This window comes from Semicossyphus pulcher, unplaced genomic scaffold (assembly GCF_022749685.1).
Source record: "Semicossyphus pulcher isolate SPU_LCO1_2020_fin unplaced genomic scaffold, fSemPul1.0.p SCAF_12, whole genome shotgun sequence".
NCBI lineage: Eukaryota > Metazoa > Chordata > Actinopteri > Labriformes > Labridae > Semicossyphus > Semicossyphus pulcher.
This window is the reverse complement of record NW_027211626.1, coordinates 30,344,153-30,356,886: the sequence shown is the minus strand read 5'-3', so window position 1 is coordinate 30,356,886 and position 12,734 is coordinate 30,344,153. Positions and strand designations below refer to the sequence as shown.

At 38.1% G+C, this 12,734-nt stretch overlaps 2 protein-coding genes across 3 annotated transcripts in view; both read right to left on the bottom strand.

Annotated features, from left to right (window-relative positions):
- LOC138588162 (echinoderm microtubule-associated protein-like 4) overlaps positions 1-3,272 on the bottom strand; it is a 30,728-nt gene extending 27,456 nt beyond the window's left edge. For both annotated transcript variants that reach the window (XM_069658065.1, XM_069658066.1), the window contains exons 1-2: positions 2,990-3,272; positions 1,194-1,379 (exon numbers count right to left, since the gene is read on the bottom strand). In XM_069658065.1, coding sequence (XP_069514166.1) covers positions 1,194-1,379; positions 2,990-3,014 — 211 coding nt within the window. In that variant the 5' untranslated portion in view covers positions 3,015-3,272. The remainder of the gene's footprint in view (positions 1-1,193; positions 1,380-2,989) is intronic.
- A 2,612-nt stretch (positions 3,273-5,884) lies between these two features.
- On the bottom strand, positions 5,885-12,314 carry tspan14 (tetraspanin 14). The gene is made up of 9 exons (XM_069659073.1): positions 12,205-12,314; positions 11,420-11,500; positions 10,922-10,972; positions 10,545-10,691; positions 9,691-9,861; positions 9,481-9,606; positions 9,262-9,312; positions 8,174-8,287; positions 5,885-7,460 (listed from the first exon to the last, which is right to left on the bottom strand). Exons 2-9 carry the CDS (start codon positions 11,498-11,500, stop codon positions 7,395-7,397), a joined length of 807 nt encoding a protein of 268 aa, XP_069515174.1. The 5' UTR covers positions 12,205-12,314; the 3' UTR covers positions 5,885-7,394.
- Between the last annotated feature and the right edge of the window lie 420 nt (positions 12,315-12,734).

Below are 12,734 nucleotides of genomic sequence, written 5' to 3'. Positions count from 1 at the left end.
AGTAGGATACACAGAGGGCACAAGGTAGAGAACTTTTTTACAAATGCTCTCATTAAGAAATAAAATGAGAGGATGCCATCTTTGATTTTGGAATACAGTTTGTACAATACATCCATGGGTCAGGCTGCACAACGGCCAAATGATAATCATAATGATTTTGATCAATATTGAGATCAAGGTTATTAATCACGATTATTGGTGCATCTTCTCCCTCTCCATTTTTGCATGATATTTTTGCATACAGCGCAGATAATGCCACTTTAGAAAAATAATTACATGACAGAATGGCATATCTTTTGTCCAGTGTGTTCAGCAATTTCCTGAAGCCTTCAATACCCTCAGTATTTCAAGGACACATGTATTTGAAATTAACAGTGCATTCACATTCCATTTGGCCAGTCTGTCTTAGGGAGTTGGATGGATAGGGTGTCACGCTGTACAGTGTCAATGTTATGGATGTCTAATGATGTCTGGCGTTATTCCTCTTGGCTTTGATACACTCTTCATATGGCACTCTGAGGCGTTTTTCAGGTGGTTGAACTAGTTAGCTGCGTTGCTTTAGGGCGCAGACACAGGTTTCATGCACTCTTTTTATATTATTTTTTCTTGTTCAACATCACTTGCCCTTAACCAGAAATACCTCCAAAAAACTGTTGAGTTGTTTTGGGGAGACCAGATCTTTGTCATCTGTACCAGACATTTGACTTTTGTTTCTCCCGATCAGTCTCTGTAGTTTACTCTTCCAGTTTAAACTTCTGCTGCATGGTAGGCACTCATGACATGACATGCCAGCTCCACCAAAAGTGAAGCCAAAACCTCTTGATTGCCCCATGGGAGAGTGGCTGTTAGTTTAGGGGGCCCTTGATTTGATACACAGCAGAGTTTTCTATGGGTGGAGCACGCATTTTTATAGTCAGTATCACTGTCAATCAAGTTTATTTAACCATGGGAAGCCATAATCGTGATCGGGATTAATAATCGAATAATTGTGCAGCCTTATCTATTTATATTAACACAAATCCTAAGCTTCTCAAACCTTCTTTGAATCTTATGTTAAAACTGTGGAACAAGAGCAACACATGCTGATCTGCTGTGATGAAAGATGCTTTTGCTTTGGAGCAAAAACTGCAAGGACAGAGCTAGTATCCTAAAACAGTTAGGAGGGATCTAGTACAAAGAACTAAAAACATTACCTTTCCCTCCATGTTGTTTCTTGGAGGAGGAGGAAGCAGAGACTTCTGAGGCAGCAAGACGGCGAAGGACGTCAGCAAGAGCAGCTTTCATCACCGTCAGTTCATCTTCCTGCTGCTGAACTCGAAGCTCCAGAGCAGAAAGACGATCGTTGACATCTGAAACACTTGCTCCGGACATACTGTCATCTATAGTGACAAAAACACTCAATCTCAATATCCTGTCAACTATAGGAGGCAGAACCATTGCATGGATAAACTGTCCTTTTAAGTGAGGCAGAAAAATGGATATCAATATTCTGTCATCGACAAAAACAACTGATCTCTATATTCTGTCATCTTTAGTGAGACAGAATCACTGGATGTGAAATATGTCATCGATATTGAAATAGAAACACTGTATCTCAATATACTGTCATATACTGATACAAACATTAGAGCTCAATATTGTTATAAAATAGAGGGGATTTAAACACTGGATCTCAAGACTCTCATCAATAGTGAAACAGAAACTGGATCTGAATATACAGCCAATTATAGAGAGTTGGACACACTAGATGTCAATATATATAGTCATATAAAATGAAGCAGAGACAGAAGATCTAAAAACACTGTCATGGTAAGAGAAACATTGGATCTCACTACGCAGTCAATTATGACAGTAAGGCAAAACACTGCATCTCATTATACTGCCACGTAAATTGAGGCAGAAACACTGGATCTCAATCAAGTGGCAACCTCTGGGGCTCAACACAGAAGTGTCAAAAACTGCCATTTCTAAAGTGGCCACTTTCAATCCCCATTATGCCCCATAGTAAACTCCTCAAACTGACATCAAAAATAACCATGTTGAAAGCTGGGTACAAATACAGTTTTGACCCCCATAGTCGATTTCTCTGATCAAGACAACATGTGCTCCTTTTTTTGGATAAGTGAAATTGTAGTATTTTTTAAAGATATATTACTAATTAGCAGGTATGGGATACCTGCTAATTAGGCAAGTCTGTTACAGGAATTTTTTAAAGTCTGATTGGTAAACAATTTTGGCTAGCAACCACCACCAATGGAATATCATTCTGTGGGAAATATGATGGTTAGATAGCTAATTTACCAGCTAATTACTTCACAGACATAGTTTGTAAGACCAAAAACCGTCCCGCTTCAAATCAGAAAACCTTCCATTTAAGAGCAGAGATTCGCATCCCAGGTCAGACTAGAAATCCTTCAAGTGCAGTCCAGAAAAATTCCCAGTTCAAACCACAAAGTTAAGTTAAGACTTAGAGAGAACCAGAAACTTTCCATATTCCTATACCATGACTCTATGGGAATACTTGAGATACAGAGATATGAATATATACCTATATATCCAGATATTTGATCTTAGGTTCAAAAGTACCCCTGCCCCCTGTAAGACATATTGCAACTAATGGCTCAGACTACTTCCTGAAACTCACACCAAGCACTGTAACACATACACATACAGCCCGCCTCCTGTCCCCTAGATCATTGTGGACTTTCCCTCTGAAGCTCATGCTCTTCTCCAACAGATGCAGAAAGAAAAACTTTACTGTTTTTGGGAGGGAGAGGGTCCAGGACTCTTGAAGAGTCTCATTCCCTTCAGCAGGAGCTGTTGGTTTTGTGGCCCTGCATCCGCCGCAGGGGCGGTGCAGACCTATTTAGATAAATACAGCAGTGACACGTGTAATGCCGTCAGAGGCGCGTGTGGCTCTCCCCGTCCCGCCGTTGCACGGACAGGTGACCGGCTTATCTTTACGGAGCCAGCTGTAGCTGGAACTCACCTAGGCTGCCGGTGAATCCGTCCATTTTCCGGGAGAAAAGCGGGAATCCGGGCCGGAGGCCTGCAGGAGGCTGAGCGCACACTGTGGGCCTCCGTACGGGTTTTTCCACCGCAGCAGTTAGAGAAAGAATCGAGCCGAGCTGTCCCCGCCGCGCTGCCCGCCGTATCCGTCCTTCCGTGAGGCCGAAGACCGGACGGTTCCCTGCGGACTGGAAAGAGAAGCCGTTTCTGGAGAATCCGACAGCTGAGACAGAGACGAAGGAATCCGCGGAGCCGCAGACACGACGGACCGACGCTGCTGCGCGTTTCCGACTCCGCCTGCTCTGGCAACGCGCGCTTCCCCCGGAGGGGGGGGAGGGGGGGGGGGACTGGGGGACGGCTGAGCATACAGTCTGTGAGGGGGACTCGGGGTAGGTAGGTCAGGTTTCGCACATTAGCTGCTTTGAGGAGCTGCAGCGCCGCCGGGCGGACACTCACCGTCATCACACAAACATTGACATTGTGTCTTACTGAATACCTTTATGAAAGCTAAATTAATACCTTGAGGTATTGACTGGGATTGTATCAGTGACCCCACAAAGACTGTTATCCACATAGAAAAAAAAAAAAAAATGCACCAAATCCAGTTCAGTTGGAACAACAAATATTTGAGTAAGAGCTCCAGAATTGACTTCTGGCTGATATGGAATGATTGAATGGACCAAGTAAAACAAACAATAATAGAACCATCAATTTTTACTGATCATAAAATAGTTTATTTATTTATATATGGCAAACACTATTATTATTATTATTATTATTTAAGTAATTAGTCATTAAGTCATTCTTCTATAAAAATTAAAACATGAAATATTAGCAATACTGATAGAGACATTTGTGATCAACCTTTGTCCCTTGATCATCTTACCAAGAATACTAAAAAATTGAAAGACAAATAAGATAAATCCCCGGGTAATGATGACCTGACTGGAGAATTTCATAAATATTTCAAGATCATATCTGTGAATTTATGTTCTATGTTTTTAAGGAGGCTATAGAAGCTTGCAAGCTTCCGTCATCGTTGTGCCAAGGTTTAATTACCTTGATACCGAAACCCAATAAGGACCTATTACTGCCTGATCATTTGAGGCCTATAACTTTAATTAATAATGATGCAAAATTATTCACTCAGACAAAGATTAAAACTATGTTTAGACGCGATTATTGATGACTGTCAGTCTGGTTTTATGCAAGAAAGACATATACGTAACAATATCCAATCGATCTTTGATCTGATTGACTATAAGGACTACATAACGGACAACAGTTACATTTCAATCATAGACATGTAAAAAGCCTTTGACTTTTTTTGACACATTAAAAGAGTAATACAAACCTTATATAAGGACTGTAATAGCTCAGTTAAACGTTCATGGTGAATAGCATCTCCCGAGGTAGAAAACAGGGAGATCCAGAGGCTCCATTTTCTGTCTTTTAGTCATGCAATTGCAAACAATGGCTTTACATATAGCCTACATAATGAACCATTTCAAGGCATTGCAGTCTTAGAAAAAGAAATTGATTGTTGTCAATTAGCTGATAATATGGCTATCTTTTTAAAAGATGAAAAGCAGGTTTTAAAAAAATTCAAAACTGTCTTAATGTGTTCTCTAGGTTATCAGGGTAAGAAATGAAGTCTTAGTGCTCAAAGATGGCAGTATTCATACCACAGAATTTAAAGGTATTCCAGTTGAAGAATGTGTTGTATATCTGGGAATCAATATTTGTAAAAATAAATAAAAAATCAACAGAGGTCAAATATCCAACCTTTTATCCCAAAAATGCTATGGTAAGGTGGTATCCAGTCTGTGATGATCGTGTGTTAATCAATCAATATTAATACACTGTAAAAAAAGATTTTTGAGGGTAGTAAATCAAATCCATGCAAATTATGTAAAGTATACTAAAAGTATATAAGTCAGCAAGTGAAATAAATTGAAATGAGTAAAGTTTACCTGCATTACCTAAATTTCAACAGTAACAATTGCGACCCAAAATAAAGAAAGAAAATCTACCCAAAGATATCGGGCTACTGCAAAGTGTGCATGCGTCAAAGTTTGTTCTTGGCTGCAGGCAGGGTTGGATTAATCGGGGTTAAAGCTAAGATTCCTGTTTTGCTGTGTATCATAGAATGAATGAAAGTGTTTATATTTTTATTAGATACACCAGACGATTTGTAGTTGGCGTGTTTGTATATGACAAGAAATTTAAATCTGTAGCCCTCTCTTAGCAGTTACACTGGCTGACTTTCCTCAATATTAGTAAGTGAATTAACACGAGCAGGCTAATGTTGTTGATTATAATTTATTTTTGTTTGAGCAGCTTGAATTCCCAAAATGCTGCACGGTGGTGCAATGGTTAGCGCTGTCGCCTCACAACTAGAAGGTTCCTGGTTGGAATCCCGGTACCGACGAAGTGGGCTCGAGTTTGCATGTTCTCCCCGTGCATGCGTAGGTTCCCTCCAGATACTCCGGCTTCCTCCCACAGTCTAAAGACATGCTTGCTAGATTCATTGGTGACTCTAAATTGCCCGTAGATGTGAGCTGGAAAAGTTCTCTGTTTTATGAGTTAATAGTACTAATTTTTTTTAATAAGTTTATAAGTAATTATTTGTGTAATGTAATGAGAAATGTTGAGAAGAAGAAGTTACCTAATTTATTCTAGTGTATCATGTTGTTGTTGTGTTAAATGTAGGTACTCTTCACTCAAAACATAGGGTAAAATTTACTCAGTCAAATGAAGTGCAAATTGTTACCTCAGTTTTACTGAGTAGATCCTATAGCTTGTTTTTTATAGTGTACTGTTAAAATGAAGGTTTATGGGGTTGTAATTGTAAAAAAAAAAGTCAAAACCTAATTTAATTTTTAATTTTGTGAAATACAAGAAGGCATAAAAATCACTTTTATAAAAACAACAGAATCCCTCCAGAATAAGTCTTCTAAACACATGAAATCATAAACAACTGAACAGAAAGAAAGAAATCTGCTTAAGCAGGACATTGGTACAAAATTCTGTTTTTTCATATCATCTTAAACGCCTCAAAATCTTTATTCTTACAAAAAATTCCAACAAACATGAATCCAGTGTCAAAGTTTGTTTTTAACCAATCATACAGGCGATCACATGGCCTGAAATGTTATAAAGGAACAGTCTGCCATTTGAATAAACTGATTTCAACTTCAGTTTGTTTTCTCTTCTGTTGTTTCTGATTTAATTCACTTTCAATGAAAGCTGCTTGTAGTTTGTTTTATTATGTGGTGTTTCTAAAATAAAACAACAAAAATACAAAAAAGAGTCAATGAGCTGCTTTGTTTCTTTAAGACGCTGAAATTACACCTGGTCAATAACAATATTAATGTGAGCGTTTAAAACGTACAATCATAAAAAAAATGTGTGTTTGTTAAACCAAGAACATAAATGAACATTATTGATTATTGAAATGTTTTTTTAAAAACAAGCCACAAATGTTTGGACGATTATTGATCAGTTTTTGGTTGTTTTGTTGTTTTTACACGGATCTGATCGATCTGAATTAAGCTATGAAATTATTATGTATACAGATCAGGTTGATGTTTATGTCTGCCTTAAACATATAGCTAAACTTCACCTGTGGTGAAACACATATGGGTGACATCACTGACTTACCAATCTCTCATTACCCTTCTCGTTTTAAATCACAGAAACAAGCAGATGATGAAGACAATACAGAAATCATCAATCAGAAAATGCTTGGGTACTCAAACTCTTCTTCCCTTGGCTAACTTTCTGTCATTTTTCACAGTTTTTGACAAAAAGAAAGCTGACGTTTTCATGACTTCATCATGTTTTGCTGTATGAAAAAGTAATAAGTAGATCGATCATTCACATAATGTTCAGATAGTAACAAGACCTGAGTACAACCTGATGAAGATGATGAGGATAGTGATGTTGGAGGCACTGAGTGGTAAACAGCCAATCAGGTCAAAGGTCAAAATGGTTCAATTAACATTCACAGAGAGGACTGAGACAGTTCATCTTTAAACTGCAGAGAAAGTGAAGGCAGTCTGGTGCTGAGCAGCTTCATGTCTGTTAGATGATGAAACTCTCACAGACAAAACAGACAAACAAATAAACTCCAAAACATCAACTAAACGTCCAGGAAGAAAGGACAACGTGTCCTCTGTCAGGACTGTGGAGGTTCCACCATCCTTTTAGCAACCATAGCAATGACATCATCAGAAGACTATCCTGACGACATGAAGTGAAGGTTGATATGGCAGAGCTGCTATAGAAGAAGAATAAGACAAAAAGGAAGGAGAAGGCACATCTGACGGAGTAAGCTTGGTCCAGTAACACCTGATGGAGGCCTCGCCCCTGCAGGTGGAGCTTCAGTAACTGAACTTTACCTTCAAGATGTCCGAGATCAGAGTCCTGGCCAGGTAGATCCCCACCATCTGCTCATAGATAAACAAGTAAACAGAAACATTAGATAAGCTTACAGTATATACTAGGTACTGTAGAATTTAAGTAATACCACATATGGAAAGGCTAGGCAAAATGGCAAAAAAAGATCATGTATCTTTTCTATCTCGTATACCTGATATTAATCGATAAATATCATTTGATAACACTGACAGTTTAAAGAGTATCCTGATAATGAACCTGGTCATTTTTTAAGGCAAAATATTTTGTAATTAAATTTCAAATCAGTGGCATAAGTCAACTACCGAAACGGTTAAACCTTTAAGCGTGAGAAAAAAACAAAAAAAAACCAACTCTTTGCGGTTTCAGGTTAGAAGATGTCTCCCTTGGGGTTCTTTAGAGGATATAAGATGTCCTGTAAGGGGTCTGCTTGGCAAGCTGACACTAACATCTATATAATTGATGTCATATGACACTTTTTTTCAAAAGTTCCGTCATCATTGGATGATTGCAACGGTTAATTTCACCATCTCTTATTTTCCCCTTAGTCAACACTGCTATGTGACTGTTAGATCTGTCCATATCTAGTAATATCCAATTTTATTATAATTATGGTCATATTGTTATAACGACACCAAATAAAGATGATTTTATCGCCCAGCTTACACTTGGTACTGTTGGATTAAAGTTATAGCACATTGTTCCTACTGTTGCAATACCCATACTGTTCCAGTATGTATTTTACCTGCAGCAGAGAGATGACAATGAAGACAATGGCTACTGTGTAGAGATTTCCAGGTAACCAATCCTCCAACGCAGCAATACAACCTTTAATGTAGATGTCTTCACTCCACTCCCTCTGTGCAGGAACATCAAAGAACATTAAAGAACATGTTCTGGTGGAACATGTTACTGTTAAAACTCAAGAACCTATTTGAACACATGATCAACTTCTTGTTTGAACATCAGCGATATCAATATTTAATACTGGATATTGATGTAATACTGAGATGTTTCAGACTGCAAGGCCACAATTAACTTCTGGACATCTTCACTCCTTCAATTCCTGATTCAGATTCCTGTGATGTCAATGTAAGAATGTTACTGTCTTTTATAAATCTCTTTAATGTTTTATTCTTTTCCCAGTTTTGTTGAATACTCAATTCAATTACAGCATTCTAGGGTCAGTTATTTCTGTATAAAAGTTGGTTAATAGGGACAAATTTCTGAACACAGACTTGGAAGGACTATGTCTACTCCTAACAATCCAAAGGATGAAGTCCAGTGCATTTCACATCAGACCATTTATTGTGGCAAGCAAAGGAACTTAAAAGAGAAGATAAAACAGGCATCTATACAAAAATGAAAATGTTAACAGAATTTTAAAGCTACAAGGCTACGAAGGATTCATGCATTCAGTTCTGTTCACCTTGTTTACCTTACCATCAATGAAAGTGTTCAGTTAAATGTGGACTGTAACAAGTCGGCTGATTTTAAGAACAACCAATTTACCATTGTTATTACAGTTAAGTACATTGAATCTAAAAAAATATTTTTAAGCAAAATAAATAAAAATTATATTTAAACATATTTATGTGTCAAATTATTTATTTCTTTAGCAAAAAGCTGTGTAATAAGCAGGATAATGTACAGCTCGCACCCTTCATCACCCTGTCTGTTTCTTCTGGCTATAATGACCTGCTTACTGTACATTATCCCTCACATTTTACTTCATTTGTTACAGATACAAGACTGCTTGATCAGATGAGGTCTCACCTGGACCTGACAGACCTAGACCAACATGCTGAAGCGGTTCTTTAAATGAAATCTCACCTTTGGTTTGCTTCTTACATCGTAGCCACACTGAGTGTTCACCACCGAGTCCTGAAACAATCAAACTTTTAACACCTGAACCCAACACAATTAAACGCATTAAGATACATCCATCAATGATAACAGAAACATCAACTCAGTTACTTTCAGACTGATTATATTGTTATCTAACCAGGATAACCAATGGTTTGTATTGATTATTATTCATCAGTGACTCACAGCAGGATCAGCGATGCAGCAGGAAAAAGGAACTCCACACTTCTCTCTGCTGCGATGAGTTCCATTACAGCTGAAATAAACATTCCGATTCCAGTCGTCAGGCTCCTGAGCTCCACAGCAGTGGTTCTGTTAAAAGAACAAGATACTTAAAGATTTAAATAAACAGGAACAAGAAACTTTGGGCATCACAAAAAAACAGAGATGAGTTACCATCTTCTGTAGAGAATCAATGAGGTTCTGCAGGTCAATGTCGTCTCTGTACGCTTTGATGTTTGCCAGGAAGAAGTCGTTGATCCACTCTCTGACCTGACTCTGAAAAACCACTGCCAGGACTGCAGCTGTCAACTCCAGGATGAAGATGAAGCCAATCACACCTGAAAACTGAATTTAACAACACGCAAACCAAATTACATACAAAAAAAATGTATATTACAAACTTACATTACAAAACTTTTAGCCAACTGTAAAGAGGATGCTGTGCAGATAATACAGTACCTTGCATAAGTACTCAACCCCCTGTGACCTTAAAGGTTAAATGTGTTATCATACAAACAGAAAAGCAGATGGCTTTATATTAAAATCCTTAATGTTTGGGGGCAATTGTGCCTTTGTTAAATAGGAACAAGTTTGAGAGAAAGGTGAAGAGATAAAGGGGTATGACATGCTACAAAGGGCCCTGTTGTAAGTACTCAGTCTGAGTGGTAAGCACTCCACAAGGTGAGCTACCGCCACCTGGATTTTATACATATCTTAACGATAAACCTTGAGCAGATGCATATTATTACCATCCTAACTATGGCACAATTAAGTTTTAGACTATAAACTTTTTAAAGAATGTTTTGAATCTGCAAACGTTAGAAGATGGTCGTGTCTTAAGTTCAAACTTTAGCAGAAAGACATTTTTAACGAACGGATTTTAGCAGACAGATATTTTTAATGGACAATGTCATATAACAGATGTTTTTAGATGTATAAACTTAAGGGGACAGAGTTTTTTAATGTAGAGATATTAGCAGACAGATGTTTCCATGTAAAACATTATAAGACAGATATTCTTGACATACAAACTTCAGAAGACAGATGTTTTCTCTCAGAGCTCCCACACAGCCAGCAAAGCCCAGGATGAAGGTGATTCCGCCTACTGCCAGGACCAACCAGACTGGGTCAAAACCATGAAGCCGGGTCACTTGGGTAAGATCCAACAGGACTCCCTGTAAACCACAACAGACCAGTTGAGGACAGGTAAACTGCAATCAGTCCATTCCTAAGTTTAATGTATCAAAATGATATAATAATGAATGTTATAAAGTGTGATATAGAGTGTAAAATAAAAATAAAAATTACTACTAACAAGCTTTTGTTCTAAATGAGATAAGGAATAAGAACAGGTGTATCACTTTATGGTTGATTTGATAGTTTAAGACAGACTGTGTTTATTCACCTTTTCACTCCATGCCCAGAAACCAACTGCAATGAAGGCAACTCCAGCCAGCTACAACACAAACACATAAAGACAAAGCAAGACAGTCAGATCCAATAACCGCCCAAAACCAGCAATTGATCAGATCCAATAACAGATACAGACCAATGTTTAGTCAGAACCAGCATTTCTTTCGCAGTCCGTCCAACTCAAAATGTAAGATTGGTTAATATGCATTCTAGAATAATAGTCTAAGTTCAAAAGTTTTCTGAAAAACTGAACTTGTTTAGATGTGAATCTGAATGTGAAAAGAACTGTGACTCATGACATTTCACAGGAACACAGATTGTGAAAGATTGCTCCCTCAACCACACAGGATGTCACTGACGTACTTCCTGTTAACTTTCAGACAGGAAACGGCTTTCTTTCGGGGCTTTTAGATAAACACGGCTCTTTCACAGTCACAAATAACATGTTAACAGGTGGGCTGGTAAACAGGTGTGTAAGCAGTTAATTTACCCAGAAGATGATGTTGTAGCTGAACATCAGATATTTGTAGCAGCAGCTGACCTCCGCGTTCTCATATCGATAGTAGTACATCTGTCACAAAACATTGCTGTTAAATACAAAACATTACAACAACACTGACTATCAGCTGTTACCAACAGCAGGTAAACACAACACTGGGTGTTAGCAGACAGCGGTTTGCAGGATAACACAACACTTACGTGTGAGGATATACAACACTGACTGTTAGCACTTAGCAGGTTAATGCAATACTGACTGTTAGCACTTAGCAGGTTAATACAATACTGGCTGTTAGCAGGTTAATAACACTGAGTGTAAGCGGTTAACAGGTTTATACAACACATAATGCTAGCATTTCGCAGGATAATAGAACACTGACTGTAAGCAGCTGGCAGGTTATAACAACACTGAGTGTTAGCATAGGCAGTTTAATACGATCCTGATTCTTGGCACAGTCAATTTCAAATCAGAATGAAACAAAGTTTAGCTTAGCCTAAGCTAATCTGTCTGAAACTGAATTATGTCAGCCGCTATACAACTGTGATATACAAACTTTCTATTCTTTCTTCATATCACCGATAAGTTAATTAACCCTTCGATCAGTTTGTTACATAATTATAAACCGTTAAAGAAGAGTACTTAAGAGTTTCTGTTTGTTCAGAGCTAAATGCAAACGGCTAATGCTACGGCTAACTGTAAAGTAACAGTTTAAAGAGAATGTATAATCGGAGAGTGAAAACTAAAAGAATAACGGGGCATAACATAGTCGGTATTACCTCAGGCTAGATCTTAGAAACACATTCAGCTCACTCCGAAACTTTAGTCAAGCGATTACAAACACACCCTAATGCTGATGTTTCCGCCAGAAACAAAAACATAGTCGTCTTCTTCCTCTTTTTTTTTTTAATCGCGGGTGGCGCTCAGCTTTTAAATGCATTACCGCCACCTACTGTATTGGAGTGTGTACCAGCATTTGAACACCTGAAAATCGCAGTCGAGAGTCGGAAATGTGTAAATTCAATTATGCTTATTACTGAGGCCATAGTTAAAGGTGGTGTTGTACTGACCTTATTCATATTCAGATGTGTCTCTAATTTCATGTCCTCCCTATTTACATACATGAGGGGGGCACAGTATTAGAAACACCTCTGAATATAATGCAGCTTAGAACAGCCCCACCACCAATTATGACCTTGATGCTGAAATATCATTGAATTAACACCTCTATGACAGCTTAGAAATAAGACCTGTACATTACAGGCAACATAAAAGCAAATCTTATGGCCAAGTTTCTCTCAAATAGCAC

Bases quoted from the DNA above. Each gene is read 5' to 3' on its own strand.
- tspan14 (XM_069659073.1), bottom strand. From the start codon at position 11,500: ATGTACTACTATCGATATGAGAACGCGGAGGTCAGCTGCTGCTACAAA. The intron at 10,692-10,921 runs GTGAATAAACAC...TGTGGTTTACAG, and splicing joins TCTGGGCATGGAGTGAAAAG to GGAGTCCTGTTGGATCTTAC. The intron at 9,607-9,690 runs GTAACTCATCTC...TTCTTTTAACAG, and splicing joins TTGATTCTCTACAGAAGATG to AACCACTGCTGTGGAGCTCA.